The following is a 23,061-nucleotide window of genomic DNA, read 5'->3' as shown; positions in this document are numbered from 1 at the left end:
GAAATATTAAACTCCTAGTAAGATCTTGTACTTCACTAAAAGTTTTCCAGAAGCCAAAAATGTAAGTGCAAGCTGCTAAAGAGCTAAAATAGTGTTTTTTGTTGCATTGGTTTGTATTCTCTTAGTAGAATGACAAAGTTAAGTACTGTTAACAGCCATACTGTTCAGCAAAATATTATAAATATCCATAAGGCCAGGTCATTAAAAAGAAAAAAAAAATCCAAGAGTTGTTGCAGAATCACAAAAAACAAATATGACACCACAAAATAATAGTGAGGTCAGAACTATAAGTGAAAGCTGTTGTTAAAGGTGGCACTGTCAAGTATGTTAAAAAAGTATGTTATTTATTAAAATGTAACTGTCAAGTATGTTATTTATTAAAAAAAGATCTTGGTACAACATTATCTTTTCTTTCCATTCTCTTTTCTTCTTTTAAATATAGATATTAAAATGTCAAAATGTATTTTTTTGTATTGAAATATGCCACAGGAGGAAGCCCAAGTCTGCCTTGTCATTGTCACCCACAGATCTACAAAGATTTATTTCTAAGTTTTCTGCTCTACTTGTTTGGCTACGAGCAAAGCAGCAAAAGATTAGGCCTACACAAAACTGTAGCTCTGCAGACATTAGCATTAATCAGAAGTTTTGTTGTGACAGGTTATTTGACAGCATGAAAAAAAAAAAGAATTTGTGAAGTGCTATCATTATTTAACAAGTATTTTAAATTTTTCCCAGATTTTGGAAACTACTTGACAGTGCTGATGCGATCAGTACTTTTGCCAAAACGTGACAGTGATGGAGACAGCCAGGTAAAGGGACGTTTTCATACCTTTTTTGGCTTTTCCTGAGTTTGATAAGAGGAAGAACAAAAAACAAACCATATTGAAAAGCTTATAATTTGTCTTTAAATATACATGCCTCCCTCAGCATATTGCTTTTCAGCAGAACTTGTAAAGCTCTGCTTAGAAATATTACAAATAAACATCTTGCTGGTATGCAACATCTCTGTCCAAACAGTGTTCTTCCCAGTGTTGTGCCTGGTCTCGTGTTTTAACTCCCAAGCAACCATTTCCCCTTTCCTCTGGGAGAGCAGCCCACAGTGTATGGGACTAGACAGCCCAAGGAGCCCTCGCTCCTATCTGCACGTGCATGGGCTTCTGGTTCCCAGCGTCCCACGCCAACTCCACGGGCCCAAGTTTCCACCCGTGCAGAGTCTCCAGATTATAGCAAATAACAGTTTTTTCATTTTATTTTTTTGCATGCAGTTTGCTTACAAATGTGTGTACACAAAAGCTGAACATACACATACAGTCCTTCAGAAATAGCTCACGAATGGCAGCTAAGAAATGATTTTTTCCACTGATGATTTATACCAAAGATGTGGGCTCTTAAACAATCGATAAGTTGCCCATAACTCAGGCAATGATTATCGAGAGCGACAATTTGTTTCTTTCAAGGAACATTTTTCCAATTCACAAGGCTGACTAAACACACTTTTGGTAATCCTGCAAGAAAGAATGTTTAGTATTAGCAAATTTATGAAAATGTTTCGTACTGGATCTCCACTGGATCTGGCCTAAAAATTTATTCATAGACATTACTTCTACTTTAATATCTTTGACTTTGTGCAGGAACATGTTCAATATGTTCAAACTGAAGCGGTTGTTCTTCTTTTCCCTGACTTCATTTTTAACTTTGAATTTTTCATCTCAGGTTTTTACACTTACCTTCTTGGACTGAAATAAGAAAAACTGGAGAGAGCCATTACAGAAAACTCACTTTATAACACTGATAACTTTGTAATTCTCAGATAATATCTTAAAACCTAGCTGAGTGCCACTTTCTCTAGGTACTGTTGAATAAACTTTCTTCAGATTTATACAAACGCACAGAACCATCTGGCTTAGGTATTTGCTCAAATGCTTTTAAGCCCTAAGCAGTACAGTGAACCACTAATACCACTTCAGGAGCCTCTCTGTGGAGCAAAGTATATCATCCTCTTTGTATCACAGTTCACGTGACACTGCATTGCGGCCAGTGCTCCAAATGGAACAGATAAAATGGCATTTGTCATGTGAGACGATGATGCTCCATTGAGCTGAGCGTGCCCAGCTCCAGTGCCTTCAGTGCAACGGTGCATGCCTAAGGAAGCAGTAACCCGAGACGCCCACGTCGTTTGCAATACCCCACCTTGAGCACAGAAAACCGATGGAGTGAAAACTTGTCAAGTGGGGAAAGAAAGCAAGAACAGCAAGCAGTGCTTCAGTACACATGACACACTAAGATCACTTTTAATCTACTCATTAGCTATTTCAGGGAGGGAAGAGAAGCAGGCACATATTCACTCAGTCTAAGCAGCTTCTATTAAACATGCAGAGTTCTGCTGATTTGGTAGAAAAATCTTACTCATCCAAAATATTCACTTAGTCCAAAAAGGCTAATCTGTTCTACCTCAAGAATGTTTTTTTGTAAGAAATACAGTGTATTTATTTTATAATAAATATATTTATTATAGAGTCCCAAATTAAGTTGGAATGCAGGTGATAGGCTGATTTCACCAGACATCTTTATGTGCATCATTGAAAACTAAGACAAATCCCATGTAATTAGACCTTTTTTGTCTGTTTTGACGATTGCCTTAGTTCCACAGACTCAGATCTCACTAATTTTAGTGGAAGCCACAAAAAATTGCAGAATTTGAATTGACATATAACATTCTATTTCACTTATGCTGTGTAGTACGTTTAAATAAATGGGCCATGTTAAAAACGCTTTCCAAATTCCACTATTCCACAGAAACATACATTCTTTATTCATACTTAGGAAGAAAAGCTTGGTTTTTCTCAGCATTCCAAGTGTGGGTGGGCCTAAGGTCCTAGGTCAAAAACAAATCACATCAAATTGGAACCGTTATCCCTCCCTGTTCGTACCACGACGTTCATTAGAGACTCCAAGGCTACATCCGCAAGGCTGAACGAAAGGGCCCTAGGATTGCTTCGTAAGCCTGAGGCCACGTAGCCTGTGCTGACTCCCACCTACCTGCGTAGCTAGCTGGAGCAATGCAAAGCAGTTTAGGGGGAAGCTAACAATTACACTGCATGGATGAGCACACCCTGGCCCTCTTTTATACAGCTGGGTAGAAATACTCTGTGATCTGCCCATCTGAATTGGACATTTACATCTTTCTGCCCTATAAAGGGATACCAATTACCTGTAGAAAGAATTGTGCAAAAAATTTTGTGATATGTCACCGAGACAAAAGCTTTTTCCTCAATCTAGAAATACAGTATTTAAGACCAAGAGAAAAAGCAGCTGAACTCTTCAAGTTCCTCCAACAGAAACGAAATCAGGGAGCTCTCTGTTGAGCACAAAGGTAATAAACCCGTCGCTAATTACTAAGAGAGGTGATCAAAGCACAGAGAATCTCTGTATTCCTACATCCTTCGTGTTTTGATTGTGTCCCTTACTTTCTAAATCCTGTGAGAGTTCAGGGAAAGCACCTGACAGCAGCATGATTTCCCTTTCACAAAGCTGATGTTTCAAAGCAGGCCACCTAGAACCTTCCGCTTTCCTGCTATGAATTAATCAAAGCCTCTCTTCATAATTTAGTATTTCCATTCAAACTGTCGGATCTTTCAAAGGAATAATTATCTGCTAGTACAGCAGGCAGTAGAGCACACATTATTCCTTATGGCGTACAAGTAGGATGCCAAGTGCCTTAACTAATACATCTCTTTCACTCTTCTCTGCCTCTCTTCTTTGTCAATCCATCATATAGTTTTGGTTTGGGGCCTTTCTTTCTTCTTCACTCTCAAGACCAGCAATCTGCCTAAGCTCTTAGCATTTTCTTAGTTGCAGGCTGACAAAAAATTCAAAATAAAAACCGGTCAATTTATTTTAAAAAGTATCTTTAAAAAGTATAATTTATTTATTTTAAAAACTATCTTCACCTATATTAGGGTCGATAACACTTTGCAGTTGTGTTTCTGGTCATGCACTCTAATGGCCTTCCACAATCATTTTACAGAAATCTTTCCAGTTTTAAAGACACACGATCTCTTGTCATCAAATTTTAGCCAAATTATCTCTTACCGATTTTCAAATGGAAATAAAGTATTTTCTGCAGAGCAGCATAATGATGTGTTTGAATGCACTTGCAAGCTATTCCACCCATGCAAAATGCATTACAACAAAGAAGCTTTCCAAGCTGAGTATGAAGCTTTTTGTATTGTATTTGAAATACTTCAAGATAAAAGTTGGCCACAACATCGTAGGTTTGTGGACGGCTTGCTGCGTGACTAAAGCTCAAAAAGAACAAAACACAACTGGATCAGCTCTATAACGTGAAATGTAATAAATCATCATTCTTTCACAGCAAATCTGCTCCATCCGTGTATTGAATCATCGTGGTACAAATGACTGACTTCAATCGCGTTCTTTGACTTTTAAACATCTGTTAGCTCTGACAAGTCCTATTAGGACAGGATGGATCCTGTCTTGGCTCAAGCTTAGTCAGTACAATTCTACATAAGGTCTCGTTGCACTAATTTTTATAATAACGATGCAGATGTCGGAAAGAAAAGAAACTGACACTTGGAACTGAGGAGTAATGAATTTCCTTAAAGCAGAAATTAAGTGCATCAACTCCAGCTGACAAGCAAAAGGCAGAATCTCATACCTTATCAAATCACGTTTCAAAGATGTAATTTTCTTTTGGATCCAGAATTGTCATGTCCCTATTACAAAAATGCAGCTACCCATCCATAATGAACCATTTCTCCTTTCCTATTTTGCAGCCCCCATATTTATGAGAGATCATAATAACGCAGTCATATATTCTCACAGATAAGTCATGGTATCGAATCAGAATCTGGGGAATTACTTTTTCCAGACAAAAATACCTGCCTGTGAAAAACAATTTTTAAGATCATGACATGAAAAGAATAATTCAAAAAAGCAAAATGGAAAATGAAAGCAACATGTAGTATCTTGAACATAATGCCTCAAAATTCCTCACAGGAATTACCCACTTTACCCAGTGTGTATTTTAGAATATACTTTTTTTTGTCTACTGGAGTATATTTGATGACCATGTACTTCAAATCTACACGTGCACCTCTGTCATAATCTTAACCTCTTATTTTGCTGTTACCTGCAAACGGAATGTAGAACTTGCCTTTTTACCAACAGGGAAAACTACTATTTTACAGCCCTGTTGCATGTAGATGCACTAGTTTTGGATTTATTCTTCAAAAAACTGAGCATTGACTTTTAACAGAAATGCATCAAATAAAGAGGTCTTACCTTTGTGCATCCTTCTTGATTCCGACTCTTTGGTTATCGTCGCCAGGCAGTGAGGAAGTACGCTACCACAACTGTTGCTCTGTCCTAGTGGTAAATGTCCCTGCAGCAGGTTTTGTAAATACATGGTTAAAACTACACTTTTAGACTTTTCTGCACCAGCAACTAATGGCAGAATAACTTGCTTTGTCATGAATCATGAATGTCATGATCAGCCATGGATGTTTTGGTTGTGCAGTCTCCATTTGACCAAAGTGTTTTCAAAGTAATTTCTCCACCTTGCTGTTATTTGTTGATTTACCTTATCACAAGTAAAGACTATTTTCTGTTTATACACAACCTTTCTTTACTGATTAGAGACCACAGGAGGAAAGGAAAACAATCTGCTGAGTGTCTAGAATCAAGTTAAACTAATCCGGAAATACAATCCTTCAGCTACATTAATCATAAATGCATGGTTATTATTACAGTGCAGCATTTCTATAGGTCAGTATGGAAGTATGGAAGACCTTATGCATGTTTCTGTATGTCAACAAATCTGAATTTCTTTCAAACTCAACTGCAGATATAAATGTGGAAGACTACATAATGCTTAGAGTGCTCTAATGTAATATAGTTTTTCATACAGAAATTGGAAAGCTACCAATTGCAGGCAACTACTTACTTTAGATGTAACGCTTCGTCCAAGAGTAGCGCTGTTGAAGTGCGGTGATACAGACGGAGTCGTTTTCTTGCGAGGTAAAGTATCGCTCATATACATGCATTCCCTGTGCTGTTTCTTTCGTTCTTCCAGATTTCTGAAATGCTTAAAGCGTAATTTGTTAAACAGTTTTGACAAAATGAATTGACCTGCTTGCTCATTTGTGCTCTATATGGAATATGCTGAAGGCAAAGAGCCTAAGAAGGGAAGAGCCTTCACTGGGAAGAGTGATATTTAAAATACATAGGATCTCCTGCATCACAGTGTTATCCAGAATTTCTACAAATCTCACATTATAACGCATGCTGATTGAGGAAATTCATTAAACACACGTGCGTATTTTGCGTGCATGTCCTTGTACCTAATTACTTTTTAAAAAAGCTCAAGTCTAGCTCACAACTGGAATCCAATTACAGAAAAAAAAAACATGCTTCTTCACAGGTTATTCTGAAGAATTGGTGGCTTTAAACAAGTATGGCTTTTGAGAGGCTCTGTTCAAATATAAAAGGAAAAAAAAGTAATTTAGGACTTCAAATGTGGCCACTTGTACTTTACTGCTTAAAGTCTTCTGATAGTTACAATGGCTCTTAAGTATTAGCATTTGTCTCTGGATTATTCATATATTATAAGGAGTATATTTATTAAATAACATGCTGTAAATATTTTATATATATACATGTTTACATGAGCAATGCTTTTAAGTGTAGCACTCTGCAAGCAAGATCAACTTATCAACTTTATAATACCACCCTGAAAACTTCACATGTAAATGAACTTCATGGCCACCATAACAAAAAACCCATCCCAAGTTATCAGCTTTTCATCTGTTACCTGTGGTTGCCTGCGGTGTTTCTTAGCTGGCAGAGGAGGAGGTGTATCAGATAAAGGAATAGGATCTACATGAGTAGCCATGACCTCAGGCCAATGGACTGATGGAAGTTGAGCAATAGAGCGAGGAGAAAGAGAGTGAGGAAACACAAATCCAGAACAGAGAGGTGATCTTAGCTTTATAGAAAAAAGAGAAATTACACACAGAGTTTTCCTTTTGGAATTGCTCAAAAGGTATGGCACATACAAGCTGCAGTCTCAGCGCTATGTTTATTAGACCATTTAACAGGAAAGGAGAGTGAGGAGAGTGATTGTACTGGAACTCTTCAAGCATATGTTACTATCAGAAACAGCACAGAAAGGCCAAATCCTAAACCAGCTGCTGCCCTATCACAACACAAAGGTCTGTGCGTTTGCATTCATAAAGGTATTCCATTCCCTTAAAAATGGGTTTATTAAAAATTACTTATGCTTGCTACAAAGACAAAAATGTCACAAAGAATGAGAAAGAGAAAGAAAAAGCTAGAAGGCACAGACTGGACAGATTTCATGGAATAACTAAGGCAAGTAGAAGCTACTGATCTCCCCCAGATATTCAAGATATACATCTTCTATCAGCCCATAGAAAAAAAGCTATAAAACATACAAAACGAACACCTAAGAGCCATCAAACAAATAATCATTAAATGTGTCCACAGACCATTTCTCCAAGAGAGCATTACATTTTAGTGTCTGACAGGCAAAGATGTCACTTATTGCTGCTCGGGTCATAATCATTCAGTTCTTTTGGCCTTCAGAGTCCCATCTCCAACATCAAAGACACTTCACAGCTGGAGCGTTCCTTCAGCTTTACTATTAAACCATTACCTGACTCATTAACTGGCAGATGGCCATGTGCCTTAGGGTCAATTTACTACATTCTGAGTTACAGAACAAAACAAAACAAAAAAATAAGGCAGAAAAGGCAGCGACGAAAGAACAATGCAAACAAAGGGAAACGTCTCTCAAACAAACCTCTTTATTTTGTGGCTGGCTCGTCAGCACAGCCGTGGAAGGCTCAGTGGCAACTGCTTCAGCATCTGTGGGGGGCTGAGTGGAAGGGGATATATTCGTGGAATTGCCATACAGCTCACTAATTTCACTTACACTGATATAGCCCTAAAAGGAGGAATTTAGAAGTTAAAAGGAGCAAAAGCCAAAAGACATGCAAGAGGATTAATGTATCCAGTACGATGAAAGTTAGTTTATAGAGTGATTCAGCCAAATATTCATTATTATTAAAATACTTCAACATAAATATAACAAAATTATCAGACTTTTCAAATTTTGAATATTTGGATTCTGAAAATTGTTCTTCATTTAATTCCAAAGACATTTGTGTCATCAAAAGGCAAATGTACATTACAGGATCAAGAGACTTTATTAAAATGTAAGTACCATTTAGAAGTTATGTAGCTTTCTGTAAGTAAAACAGATGGGAGGGAAAGAAAGAATAAATCTTACTCATCCACCGTTTTCTCTCTTTTTTTTTTTTTTTTGGTCATATTTAAATAATCTACCCCAATTTATTTTGTGCCTAAGGATAAGTAGGCCAAATGGCTAACAGAATTGAGAAAAACTTACACAAAAACATGCCATTGTTGCTCTACAAATTACCCTGACACAACATCATCTATTGGTATTGTGTGAAAGTTGCTTCTAATTTTTAGATGTTATTGAGAGGCTCATGTAAGATGCTGTTAAGGCCAGCCTCACATATAGCCATTTCAATTTGCCTCTTTTTTTTTTTTTTTTTTTTTTTTTTTTAAGCAAACATACAAGAGGGTGACAGACTGAGAAAAGGCACAGACCTCAGAGCACACTTCTGCCTGAGAAGCAGGTTCAGGCAGGCAGAGTTGAGATATAATGGCAGAACACAATGATTGCATGTGTTCTGATGTTAACTAAATAAATCTCATTTAAAAAATAAAATATGGCTTATAATCCATGGTCCATAGGATACCAGACTGTAAAAAGATCAAATGTCCCAACTCTTCATCCGTAGACAAAAAGACTATTCAAAGGAAAAATAAATCCTCTTTGAAACAATATCATAAAAATGGGACAGAAATATACTTATTTTCAGATCGAGACAGCAAGCTGCGTTTAAATTGGGAAGGTCTCCAAAGGGGTTATGTTTCTGTAATTGTACCAGCATGTTGACACGTTAGTATGTATACTTTTGGCAATTAAATGATCAGAGAAGCCACAAGCGATTGCTAGAGTATTTCTTCTTTTTAAAAATATAGATATTTAGCAATGATCAAAGGGGGCAGGTTAAAAAAAAATACTAACCCTTTATCGCTTACCATTTTTTCAATGTGTTTTATCGATTATTTCGAGCCACCTACACAATTTTGGAAACTTAAGTCCTTACCCTGAACACAGCACTCTAGAAATAGGAGGCAAATCTTAACTCAGATACAGTTTGATGAACTATTAAATGAGAAGGAGACTGCACAAGCTACCACACTTTTCCTCTCAAAACACGTGGCCATAGTAGAGTAAAATAAAATCCAGCATGAATAAACATAAAACTTGCTTAACCATACTGTAGCAACACTATAAGTGATCGAAACTTCACAAGTCTATGGAATTAAATAGAACTGGGATTGAAAGAATGAGTTCCTGAGTGATATTGCATTAATTTCCATAGGTGATAAACAACATTATGCGAAAAGCATTCAGTTCAGACTCTTATAATCCCAATCTTGTTCCCTACAGGTTAAAAAGACTTCACTGGGCATTGCTCAGGCCCCTGCTACAGTAGGTCCAAGTCAAGCTTTGTCAACCCTGAACTTTTTTAAAAACAGCACAGATTTTCCTTATTTAAGTTCTGGGGTAAGCATCCTCCTTCTTTACTCTATGAGGCTCTCTCACTCTCTACTGCTATGCAGACAGGGAGTGAACTTCATGGTGGATGGAAAAGAGTTAGAAATGTATGCTTTCTTGGGGAAGGGTAGGGAAACGTGAGAGCACAAACTAAACTCCCAATTGATACATGAACAACTGCATGGTGAAATTAACTTCCGAGCGCAGGGAGTCTCTTTAAGTCTGTGTACCACTTCGGGTCAAATTTTTAAAGCTGCCTGAACAGAAGAACAGTCAGACAAATCTAAACTGAAGTGGGACAAAACATAACAGCTGGCAAAGAAAGTTGTTTCTTATAAAGGAGGGAGCCTAAGGAGATGCCGAGTATAAAACAGGTAACGTGCTGTTCCTTCTCTCATTTATCTTAAAGTAAATCATCTTAAGTAATTTCACTGCAGTGAATAGAATAACATTGATGAATAAACCATTTCAATAAAAGGACTGTCAGGCTCACTTAATGTCATTGCATTTTGAAATAGCTGTCATTAAACAAACCATTATGTGGATACAAGGGGGGAAAAAAAAAAAAAATCAGAAATAGCACCTCTTGCTATTGAGAAAATAAATAGATCTATCTCAGAAGAACATACGTGAAGCTTAGACTTGCCTGATGGGGGGGGTCAGATGTCCACATCAGAGCACAACCTAGGACACTGAAAGTCTGGGTATGCTTAAGCATCCGCAACACATCTTGCGGTCAGGAAGGACGCCCAGCCCCGCTGCCGTGTTTTGAAGGCCATCCTGGTTCACCAGGAACTTCAAGGCCAAACAAGCAAGATCACATTTCCCAGGCACTGAGAGTGCTTGCAGCACAGATACCTGTCAGTGTATTTTAAATGCTAGTTTTTCTGTTTCTCCACTTACAACTTCACTGTGAACTTAAAAACTTCATTAACTCAGGTCAAGAGGATAAACATGGACGCTTAATGTTATATATGCTAACTGAATCCTCGCAATACTCTGTGGCTTACCTTACACTGACCTTGTTCACAGATCTTGAGTATGAGGGCTTAAACTGGTAACCTCAAGGCTAAGAAGTCTTGACAGGTGCATGTAAGCTCAGTCTCATGCATTACCCTCAGCTACCTCAAATTTTCCAGCAAAAATATTTGGCACCATTACTTTCACTATTCACAATGATTAAATAAATAGCTCCATAGTGATCTTGTGACTACAATAGCTTGAGATCTTTAACTCAATGCTTTTTAAAAAGATCAAAATGTACATTTGTAATGCATCTCTGGAGAGGGAGGAGAGGGCAGAGAGGGTGGAGAGGGGCCAATGATAAAATGCATAATGCAAATAAAACTCTGAAATACGTATTCAACACAGAATTATTCCTGGAGGGTTTTTTTTTTTTTTTAATTTCAGTGACATTTAATTGTCTAGTTTGAGAAAGTGAGATCCTCCCTCTCCCCGGTATAAAATGGTAATTTATTCAGGGCCAGTCACATCAGGGAAAATGTCAGAGAGACTATTTTTGCCTTATTATGCATTTGTATATCTTGACAAAGTAATTTCATCATCTCCAAAAAAGTGTATGACTAGCCACTAAATACTAAAGAGCTTTCATGTAAGCTGTTACTTAAAGTTAAGCCTATGACACAGTAAAGTAAAAAGCAATGAAACCTGTTTACCTCTTTTAGACTATTGGGACTGACAGGAAATCCCTTTCCTCCAGAAAGTGAAGAATATTTCTTTTCCAGATTACAGAGATTCTCTTTTTCCTGTTAATTACAGACAGAGTTTACATTAAAAAATCAATAGCAATGTAGTGAAAAAAAAAATGTTAGCCATTTTTTTTTTAAGAGGATAAAGAAACTCTCCAAGATAGACAGCTAGAAATTATACAGCAGAACTCCAACTTTGTTCACTTATGCAGCAGGACTGAGCCTCTAGCAGCCTCCAACAAGATGCTCCCCAAAGATTCAAAAGAGTAGATCTAGATGCAAAAAAAAAATCTTTAAAAAGCAGCATCTGGAAGTCTCAGACTATGTCTAAACTGGCCTGTAGGAGTGTGCTATGGGCATTCGAGATCCTCGTCTTCCACCAGTTCGGACTAGCAACCTAGTCGGATCATCCCCGCTGGTCTCTGTACAGGGACCACTTGCATTGGAATCATATTTGATTGCGAGGGGAAGTGGGGGACCAGTGTTGGCCTGAGTGTCACCTTACACAGTCAGATGGCACCAGTCATGTTCACATACACCTGGGAGCTCCAAAAAGCTCCCCGGTCCCTTAGTCTAGAAGTAATCATGGATACAGTCTCTCTCAGTTTGGTCTGGAGTCCTTTGAAATCAACAGGAACCATAGTGTACACCATCGTAACATTCACGGACTACCAGAACTGGTTCAATATTTGATGGTTCTCAGTTTGAGGCTTTCTGAGACGAAAAAAAAGTTGGGCTTCATTGGGGGAAAAAAACAAACCCTATTAAATTGTTGAAGGTGGAAAAAAAGTCAAGCAAAAAGCTCCTCAAAAACGCTGAAGGTTTTCAACAATCTGAAAATGCTGCTGCTAACAACTAACAGACTAAACGTGGTTTGTCTCATGATTAAAAACAAAACAAAAAAAGAAATAGGAAGGGTTCATGCCAGCTTTTTTTTTTTAAGCCAGATGTTCACTGATGTATTAAATAGCTAATTTTGTGGCTTAGTATAGGCTATTACAAAGCAAAAATCTTTGCTAGGCTTTTTGTGCCTAGTTTCAGAAATTCTTTGCTAGATTCACTGCAAGCATTACAGTACCATATTACAAAATCCTAACCGCAAAGGCCAGGTTTTGTTTATTATCTTTCCATGCATAAATTTTGTTTGATATTAGGTCCTCACACTAATTTTATGAATTTAACACAGGGCTGAGAATCCCTGCTCAGCTAGCAGAGAGAGGCAAGCTTCTGGCTGTCACGTCTTCAATAGCCCTCTGACAATTCCAGTACCTACAGAGAGAGCTGGCTCTCTCTGAGAGCGCCCGCAGGCTTCTAGCTTCAGCACCTAGGTGGATGCCTCAGGTTGAATCCTCCTAAACGATAACACCTTTAAATCCCTTTCTATCATCAAATGCCATTACAGCTTTCCCTTAGAAAAATCTGCTGATTAATTAAATTTAATTAAATTGAAAAATATATTTTTTCCTTTTTTTCAAGATGCTGGATTCAAAATACGTCTATTAAGATAATACAGACTTGCCAGCTTCCGCACAACAGATGCTTTTCTCATGTTCTAAGATCTTTTGTTATATGTAATGCTCTTTTATTACACGTTTAACATATTTGAAAGACAAGAAATACTTACCCTTTGCAGCATCATTATTAAGTTATTTTTCTCTTTTACAAAATGATCTTGTTCTCTTTGTGCTTGTTGGACAATATGAGTGGCTTGCTTTTTGAGAGCAGAAATCTTTTCCTAATACAAAAAAACAGAACAATCACATTTTACATGTTTAATTTTGAAAGCACAAGACAACCTCCAGCATGGATTATATTCACGAGAGTTTAAACAGTAGGAAAAGAAGTTTTTACATGACAGTCCACTGCTCTGAAGGAGATGGTTTAATAGGATTTGGATAGTAAGGAGACTATTTCTCTAAGAGACGACAATTACATATATCCTTTGATAATATGATAAATTATCACCCTTATATTGAATAGAATTGGTTTAGAGATGCCACTTCTGGTCTCTCAAAACTGATATTTAATTGGTTGAAATAAAACCTTTACAACTGATTTTAAAAATAAAGAAATTTTCTTCATTTTGTGTTCTATTATTTTTAATAAAATCATTATGGCTGAATCAAATAACAGTAGTTATGTCCATAGCGTGAAAATCTCCTTGCTTAATGAAAAAAAAAAAAACAATGCTTTGGTACTTTGTGTTGCAAATTTGAGGGTGGAGTTATTTGCATATGCAAATATGTAAACAGCGTTTTACATTTTATTGTCTTATTTCCTTTTTGGAGAATTGCACGATTTGATATGTGGGGGATGTTACTGGGCCATCATCTTTACTCTGCTGCAAATGTTTTTTCAAAGAGAAAAGTTTTGTGTTATTTCTTACAGATGGGCAGGTTCCAGATCCATTTTATGTCCTTTATGCAAAGCAACAAAAAAATAGATGAACTGAGTTTTCATTCTTTTACCTTTCTACTGACAATGCTACGCTGATATTCAGCTACTTCACGCAGGAGCTGTTGTGTCAGGTTTTCTTTCTCTTCATCTAACCTGCTCTCATGTTCAAGCTGCTGAAATTCCAAATCTTCAAAATGTTTGCTTTCTATGTCCAATAGATCAGCATCCTTAAGCAAAAGGGAAAAGTAGTCTTGCGTTTACTATGACCATAAAAGAGATACTTTTAAAAAAACACAAAAATCACATTCTAAAGCAGTATTTTTGTTTCTCACACAGCTTGTTCAAACAGACAGAAGCTCAGTGTTTTATGACCTACTGTTTATAATAAGAGAGTAAATAGTTCTAATCATTATTTTTCTGTTGCTTTCCCATCACTCCTAGCGCTCCACTTCCTGAGAAAGATGAATCACCTATATTGTAAGTAAGTTGTTTATTATAGTGTTCGGAGCAAGTTGGAGCCTCTGAAGCACTGAGCGCATCCTGGTTAGACAGATCACTCTGCTGTAGCCTAGTTGCAACACAACTAAGGTGTGAACCAATTTGGTGAGGTTGCCACACGCCCAGTTGGGTTAGCATCTACTTAACAACCAAGACAGGCAGGAAGTATTATTCCAGTAACACTGAATTAATTATGGGGATACACCCTCAAATGAAGAAGGCTGAACTGTGGTTATAATTTCTTCAAGTTTAGCCCAAGTACTGTGCCTTTTTAGTAACAGAGATATGGTCATATAAGAGGGAAGATATGTGGAGTTACATATCATTTGCACACTTCCATCACCTGAGTAGCAATGTCCTACCACACCAGTTGTTCGACTGGTGGCTATGTGCGGACCCTGAACTGGAGCAGACACAATTATTCCCAAGGTAAGTACACAATTACAGACTCCAGTCATGCATACATCAATGCTAGTCAGTAGATGTATTATTTCAGAAAAAGCATCAAATCAACTGTTGGCATTCCCATGGACCAATGCCAGATTTTGTCAGGAAAAGAGGCTGAATGTTGCAGAAAGTTCCCAAGAAGTAAGAACACATCTGCCTTCCACTTATGCACAACCAGATATAATGTCAGCGCTTTTCAGCGCAAGAACTGAAAGTTAATCTTTCTCCTGCACTATCTGTATATTCAGAACATGAACGCCTATTTATAAATTCCAGAGAGCTGAAGAGAAATGCAAACTTAATCTTTTTCTTATTTCAGCCTAAGGCAAAGATTGGTGACTGATGATGAGCAGATAGCTCTTTGTAAAAGCATTCAAAACAGGCTGCCGCTGTACCCGGGAAAGACCCAGGATACAAGAGCTGAAGACTCCAAGTCACTAAGCAAAATATCAACATCTTGTCACTTCTCCAGCCGATGCACCTTTCACTTCCAGTAGATAATACAGAGACTGAAAGCAAAGACGAGCACATTGGCTAAAAATGATATAAGAAGCTATTACCTACAACACAAAAATGCTCCATTCAAACCAGCCAGCAATTTTCAGCATTGAAAAGGGCTTTGCCCAGGCCATGAAGGTCAATAAATTCAGGCTACTTCGCATCAAATCAATCGCTACTGAGGTAGAAGAAGAGACAGACTTCAGAGAAGGCTGTTTCTAATTCCTTTGTGAATATATTTGTCCAACTCAGCAGCAAATTCTGTCCAAAAGACAACTGATAGCTAATTCACCTGAACTATTATATTCTTTGTAAGATACACTACGGAACAAGTATTTTACCACATTCTGTTCTACTATGTCTACCTGAAAAAAATGTACCAAATTCAAAACCAAGTCCATTTTCAAATTAAAAACCTTCCAATCTGCAAGCGGCAGTGGTTTAGTTTTAACAGTGGCTCTAAGCGCCTTGCAGCAAGATTATCAACCAGCTAGACTCAGCGGAGACTTAGACCCTGAGCGGTCTGTGGGATCACAGCAGTGCAGCAAGGGCAAACGCTCTGGTTCTGAGAAGCTGTCGCAGGCCTCTCACCATAACCTTCTCCAGGATCCTACCTGGAAGGGAGTAATTGTTTTGGCTGTAGATAATACCTTCCTGAACCACATAGCAAGTACCTACCTTTTACTAAAACGATCAACATGAAAACATGCAAATCTATTAACAAACAACATACACAACATTTCCACATTGGCCTTCCAAATCATAAATTTGTCCAACATTTCCATTATTTCTGCAATGGCAGTGGACAAAATTCACTGGGAGAGAACCTAGACTTTACTTATTGGTAAGAATATGGTGGGAGCTCTCCAGGCAGACAACATCCGTAAGAACTAGAACAATGTTATCTGAGCAGTAAGGTATTTCTTAACAGTGGGCAGTTTCTTTTCAGAATCGTGCAGGAATCCAGTTATCTATCTTCATTCTTCCTTTGTTGCATATTTCAATGAACCCAGACACAGGAGAACAAAGAAACAGCAGAAGCTTTGGTGCTTTCATACTGAGAGCTAAGCAAGTAGAGCATGCTAGTAAAGTTTTAATAAGCCATCAGACAGATTAATGCTTTCCCTGAGCACCTTCTATAAGTCCTCAGGTTTCACCAGTCACTGATGAAGTGGTCTCCCCGCCTAACAGGAGAAGTATTTAATAAAATTACAAACAGCAGGAAACAGCTCTCAGTCAATGATGTGTACATAATTTCCCAAGCACCTACTTCCAATCCCAACCCAGACTCCATCTCCCCAGTGCAATCAGCCACTTGTGTGACATTTGCTGCCAGCTCACTGGGCTCTCATTTCACAAAGCTGCTATAAATGTTTATCAGCTCTCAAGTCCCAGAATCGAAGCAACACTGTTGTTCAGCACCTGCATCTAGGGCTTACTGTATTGGCAGTAAAATAACACAACGTAACCTGCTTCAAACTCAGGTACTTAATCCTGTACTGGACTTATTTCTGAGGGAGAAGAGATTTTCTCTACATTGGGTAGGATATTTAGAGTAAAGTCGTAGCTGCTCTCACACCTGATATCCATCTGACAGATACTGTGCACTGTTTTAGAGGTGACTTATACTGCTCCAATCACAGCAAACTTGCACTACAATTGGGCTGGACTAGTATGTAATAGAAGCAGCTGTATATTTAACTGCACCCCCACATTTCATGTTTTGCTCCAATTTTCAGTTCAAAACTGTTACTAAGCCAACTCGAAAGGGGAAAAGTATGTTTAACCAAACAGATTCCTTGAAGGCTCTTGATAGTCAATAGCGAAAAAGGATTTACTACCATCCCGCAGCAACAGGACTGCAACTTCCCACAAGTTAATACTTTCAAATAAAGGACAGCATAGGAATGGCTTCTTTTTCTTCTTAACTCTTATGACATATTATATGATACTTCATATTTGTTAAGTAACTTATAAAAATCCTCAAATACTACAGAATTACTTAACATTGATATTTCCAAAGCTGGACCTTTTTTACTTTTTTAATTCCTTGAAAACTAAAACAGAATTCAGCAAATAAAACAAAACGTAATTATTAGGAAAAAAATAGTCAGTATTTAAAAGAATATTTCCTGCAAAACAAAAAAGTCTTTTTTTGGTCATTGCTGTAACAGATAGTATTACTGATATAAACGCTCAAGCCAGAAAAAAATTCAAGTTTGACTTTCAAATGTCATCTTGAGCTTGCAGTACTGATACTTGGAAAAATAATTTTTTTCCTGCTACAGCTGCCTACATGTGCTGCAGAACCTACTTAATGTTAATGAATACCAAAACCACTTCACAATCTTTCCTCAGAAAATAATGGTACTTTAACCTACAACATAAAATATTGTAGATTTTTAGGTTACAGATAAGTCAAGTTGCAATTAGATTACACAAGGGCTGAAAAAAATACTAATGTTCAGCCGTTGAGAACGTAGGAAAAAATAAAGCTAGGAAAATTAGTGAAATAAACTTCAGAATGAACATTTCAAGGCACAATTCAGGCTAACACCTAAATTATGTGCTGAAAATAATAAGCTATGCATGGTTTCAGAGAGAGAGCAACTTATACCATTGCAAAAGAGGATTACACAACTGTATCAAAAAATAATGGCAGTAAAGTGCTAAAAGAATAGATCTCACTAACTGAGGTTCAATAGTCATTCTTCACTCATTCAGTTAAAGAGTAATGCTCTAATGTCCATCCAAATATCATGATTCCAACAGCTTTCATATCAGCCACTAGGCCTGGGGTGCTAATTACAAGCAAGTAGCCCAAAGCTTTAAAAACATTCAGCACAAAACTATTTCTAATCCATCCATTTGCATGCTACTTGTTTGCCACCATGCAAAATACTTATCACAAACGTTCTACAAAAAGGTAACCTCACGACTATTAACAATTACACAATGCAAGTATGTTCAGGCAATTTGTTGGATAAGTGAAACAGAATATGTTACGCTTAACTCTAAAATTAATGAAAAAAATGTAATCTTGAAACTTGCTACTGACCCTCTTGAGCTGCTGCTGTAATTGTTCCCTCATGGACTCAGGGCAATTATCAAGCTGCGTCTTCTGCTCGGAGTAAAGCTCCTGAAGCCTCTCTAGTTTTTCCCTCTCAGCATCAAGTTTTAATTTTTCCTGAAGCATGAACCAGAAAATAAACAGAATTACCTTCAAACCCAAGCAGTTGTTAGTGATTATGACAGTGTGTGGCAAAACCTAAAAGAACAGTTGCAGCATGTAGGTCAAAGACAGAAACCTCTTGTTAGTTGAAATGTAATGACTGGAGGTAAAGTGATCAAAACAAAACATTTACCATTTTAGTGGGGCAATTAATTCTCTCCCTTATCACTGTGTTTTGTACCTGTGCCTTGATGATGCCTTTCAAGCCCATTGCCTAAATACTGTCTCACCAAATGAAAAAAAGATGAGGAAACAGTAGCCATGTTAGTCAGGTAACAGATGAAGGGAAGAGGAAAGAGCAGCTTTCAGAAAGGGAAAAGGATCGCAAATGATCCTTCTGGCAGTGAGGAAGTGATCCTTCTTCAAATGATCTAGTCTGGCAGTGAGGGGAAACTGGCACTTTCCAAGGGAATGAATTACATGCCCAGACGCGTGTGCATAGATGAATACATTTAGCAAGCAGTGAAAAGATATAACAAGCTAGAGTTTTATGAAGAAATAACTTTGGGCAGGAAATTTTCTTGCAGCAGAAACAGCAAATGATTTAACAGATGACTCCGTTGGCTTCAGGATGCTGGAACGGTATCCTATTCTCTGGGATCTGCTCTACCTCCCTACAATCTCTTGTAACTAGTCAAGCTTTCCTCTTGTCCCACTAGCACAGCAGTACTCAACACAGCACTTATCACCTCAAAAGCCTTTAACCTTTAAGTCTTTGTAATAAAGTATTACATATTTTACTATGCAGCACTGTTCTGAAGATCGGTTGCAAATCACTTAAAACTACCTTGTGGACTATTATCTATCTGGACCAAAATTTAGAACCAAGAGATCAGAGTACATAGAATTCTGTCAAGGCCATTTACTTGCATCTGCACTGGCCAACACACCAGATGCATTTTCTTCAACTGAACAATTCATAACTGGAAAAAATAATATGCCTGATATGCCATAAAAGCTGAAGCAATCAAATAGTCTCTGAAGTCCAGGTCTCTTTGCTACCTTCTAGAGTCACATTGATACAGTTCCTTTTTTCTACTTTTTGCTCCATAGTTATGCATGTCTTTTCTCAGGTGGTCTCTAACAGTAATACTCAAAAACTCACAGTATCAGTCCAAATATTCCAGCTTTGTCTTTCAGATGCTCCAAGAACTGTTGAATTCTGACACAGTATCTACTCATTTGTTCTTTTTCCGGTCCCAACTACTAATTAATTTTAAAATGAAGTGTTTTGTTCAGCAAGTGCTACGTGGTCAGACAATGCAGCACCCTATGGCACGTGCCATAAAAAGGAAACTTCTTTTACCATATGTAACTTGTCATTTCAAACTGCTGGATGGTCTTTCTTCCAAAACTACTTTTTATTGTTCCCGATATGGTTCTCAAACTCTTACTCATGGCAGAGGCACAATAACAAACTTACATTAGTTACCTGCGTTCTTTATAGTTTTATCTCTAAATCGGAGCAGGATCAGCGGCTGGGATTTCATTTTCCCAGGATTTAAAAACAACAACAAGAAGCATTCACGTTCAAGCCAAACGCAAACTAAATTCCCAGGTTTGTTATTTTCATGTACATAGGCAGCTTCTCCACCCATGTAATCAGATTAGCAAGAGTGCCAAACACAACAAATAGATTTTTTTTTTTTTTTAATAAGCTTGTAAAAATGAGCGACTGAGCCAGCATACACAATTACCTGGGCTTCCTGAACTGGATTCTATCATAACAACAAAAGCAGAGCTCAGAAAAAGAGGTGGAACGTGCAAACTGCAGCATGGCAGAGAAGCTGGAAACCCTTCAGATGTCATCTCTAAACCTTTGTCCCCCATTTCCTGAATCAACTTCCAACCCAAAAGGAAACTTTTGCATAAATCAGTAGTTCTCCTCGTTACAAACCTTTTGCCCATTTAACATTCAACCTACGGTCTGTCACGTTGCTAGGTAGACGGAAAAGGGAAGAAAGCAACAATTTACAGAAGCAAGGACTTCTGTGACCTTACATACAGTATCACTACTCTGAAACTATCTATAGCTCTCTAAGTGTCTATGCACTGCAACAAGCACACTCATTCATTAACGAGCAAGTCAAATCCAAGTGTGAAGAGATATCATCAGCACGTATAAAACAGAGAATCATGCCAGAGATGATAGTACCTCCCTCTAGAAATTAGAAAGGTATTCCTTTGAGACTGAAAGTGATACTCATCTGGTCTATTTATAGCATAGGAAGTGCTCACAGCCCACCCAACTGGCTCCCTTCAAAACATGCAGTCTTAACAGGAAATATCACTTTCAGCTCTCAGAGGCATTATGTTTTGCAGCTGTGGAATTAAGTTCACCCACATCTCTAATTTTGCTTTGGCTAAGTTCATGTAATTCACACAGATAATTTGATAAATACATGAACTGAATAATCAATGTTTTTTCCACACAGTCTTTTCTATAAATGGATCAAAGAAAGTTCTTCAGCTCACTGTAAGCTGTTTGTTCAACAACAACCAGTGGCGTAGCTGTAAATAAAACCCATGTGTTCAAGCTGCTCATCCTCATCTTAACCACATGAACTTGTGCTCATTAAACATTTTTCTGCAAACAACTGTTTTCCAGCCCTAGTGCTCATTCTGGTGTTACATTAACTGTAGCCTGACTGAATTCTTAACACGCTGTTTCCATGCAAGAGAAGACCGGCTCGGTGAAGTATAACACCTGATCTTAGCATACTACCTAATTTGCATTACGTTCTGCCCCTGGATATACGTTAAATGAACCTGGGATCAGCAGGGATAGAGAGCTGGATTTATAACTGTGACACAGGATGGTAGCAGAGCCTCCCTGGGTATGAACACAGACCATAAGTGATCAACATGGGTCACCAGAGAAATTCAATCTTCAGACCTTTGATTTTAGGGCAAAAGAGAGAACAAGAACATATATGCAACACATGTAAAATATCCCATAGATAGTGAAGACACAGAGGGATAAAAGTATTAAGAACAATCATAGCCCCTACAAGAATGGGAACAAAGGAAAGAACAGAGACACACAACTGAGACACAAATTGTTTCAGTTGTCTCCTGTGGTTAAGGACGCTGTATGCCTGTTCAATACTGCTATTTAAACCCCAGCAGGTCGTCACATCCCTTCTGCAGAGAAAAGGGGCTGCTTTTCAATTTGCCATTCACCACATCCTGCTACTGCAGGAAGGCTAAAATTTTAAAACACAAACTGCATATATGTGCCTTTGGAAGCAACTTTGCCACGTACACTGGTGGATTCTGCAGCAATGAGTCAGAGTAAATGTGCACAAAACAAGTAGAAAAATTTGTAAAAATCCAAATGAAAATTGTAAAAAAAAAAAAAAAAAACGAACAAAATCCACCTTTGTACCAGGTTACTGTGAAACGGACTGTATGGCTAGGTGAATAGGACTCACTCTACAATCTTATAAAAGAAAAATCAGTATGTGTTATTATCAGAAAGAAACAGCAAAGAAGCCACCTACAAGCCATAAATCAAGAAAAGAAAATACATTACTGAATGCCTTTCCATCCAGCAGGCTCTTCTACTTTAAATGGTCCAGTTTGAAATACTCCAGGATCTTCCTCAGTTCATCTCACTTGCAACTTGTCATATTTTATAGTGGTAGCCTTTAAATACATGGCTCTCATTGCCTCCTACATTCATGCTCTTTCCCTCAAACAGGGAATAGCCTAGTGTCAAAACTTTCACAGGTTCTCTGACAAGTAAGGAGAAACATACACAGTTCTTTGGTCCAAAGAGCTTCCCATCTCACCTTTATGCTTTCACCCCTTTCCTTGTTATATGCTCCAAACAACGTTCCCCCGCTTCTCCCAAATCTACAGCAAACAGGACTGCCAGCTAGAAGCAGGGGAGAAGAAACATGCTACAGAAGTAACTCCTTTCCAATTGAAAGCAGTGCGACACTACAGCTTGTTCAATTAGCAAAACATTCTGGAAGAAAGGAAGCAGAAGAGGATGAAAATCTGCCTTTAACAACTGGCTAATTAAACTGGTTAACTCTTGCCACGAATCTGTAAGAAAGTAACCTATTCCCTAACAGAGAGGTTGGGAAATGTTATCTGCTCTTTGGTGGTTACTCAAGGGGCAAACAGTGCAGTTGGGGAAAGCATTAAAGCTGAGGCCGACCAACGCTTCCAGCACTCTTGAAAGCATTTCCAATGCTATGGCTGGCATTTGTGGAAGGAACAGGACTGCATGCAACTTTGATTAAAAATACTGTTGAAACACAACAGACCCTACTGTACAGAAAAACTGTACACGTTCTTCTTCTATATTTTAAGACTACTCTTTCCTGCATTCCTTGATCTGTTTCAGTAAAGAAGCCTAAAAATCTGGCACGATCCAGTTATTTGTCACTGAACCCTTGTTGGTTTCATGAAAGAAGGCATTAACAGAACAAGAAATATATTTCAGCCATATGAAAAGGAGAATAATATGATGGGAGAAGGCATTCATAATGATTTCTTTTTACTGTTCAAGGAGTAACTAATTTATCACATACCACAACAGACTGTGCAGCGATGGAGTTGGTTAGAGA

At 37.9% G+C, this 23,061-nt stretch overlaps 1 protein-coding gene across 25 annotated transcripts in view; it reads right to left on the bottom strand.

The window, feature by feature from the left end:
* PHLDB2 (pleckstrin homology like domain family B member 2) overlaps positions 1-23,061 on the bottom strand; it is a 130,619-nt gene that overhangs the window by 16,625 nt on the left and 90,933 nt on the right. For 5 of the 25 annotated variants that reach the window (XM_068908412.1, XM_009675059.2, XM_068908398.1 and 2 more), the window contains exons 7-14: positions 18,308-18,436; positions 13,878-14,033; positions 13,034-13,144; positions 11,377-11,466; positions 7,844-7,987; positions 6,833-7,006; positions 5,966-6,106; positions 5,305-5,404 (exon numbers count right to left, since the gene is read on the bottom strand). In XM_068908412.1, coding sequence (XP_068764513.1) covers positions 5,305-5,404; positions 5,966-6,106; positions 6,833-7,006; positions 7,844-7,987; positions 11,377-11,466; positions 13,034-13,144; positions 13,878-14,033; positions 18,308-18,436 — 1,045 coding nt within the window. The remainder of the gene's footprint in view (positions 1-5,304; positions 5,405-5,965; positions 6,107-6,832; positions 7,007-7,843; positions 7,988-11,376; positions 11,467-13,033; positions 13,145-13,877; positions 14,034-18,307; positions 18,437-23,061) is intronic. The other 20 variants (XM_068908460.1, XM_009675061.2, XM_068908464.1 and 17 more) reach the window with 5 other exon arrangements.

The sequence above is a fragment of the Struthio camelus genome, chromosome 1 (assembly GCF_040807025.1).
Source record: "Struthio camelus isolate bStrCam1 chromosome 1, bStrCam1.hap1, whole genome shotgun sequence".
Classification (NCBI taxonomy): domain Eukaryota; kingdom Metazoa; phylum Chordata; class Aves; order Struthioniformes; family Struthionidae; genus Struthio; species Struthio camelus.
This window is presented reverse-complemented; position numbering and strand designations above follow the sequence as displayed.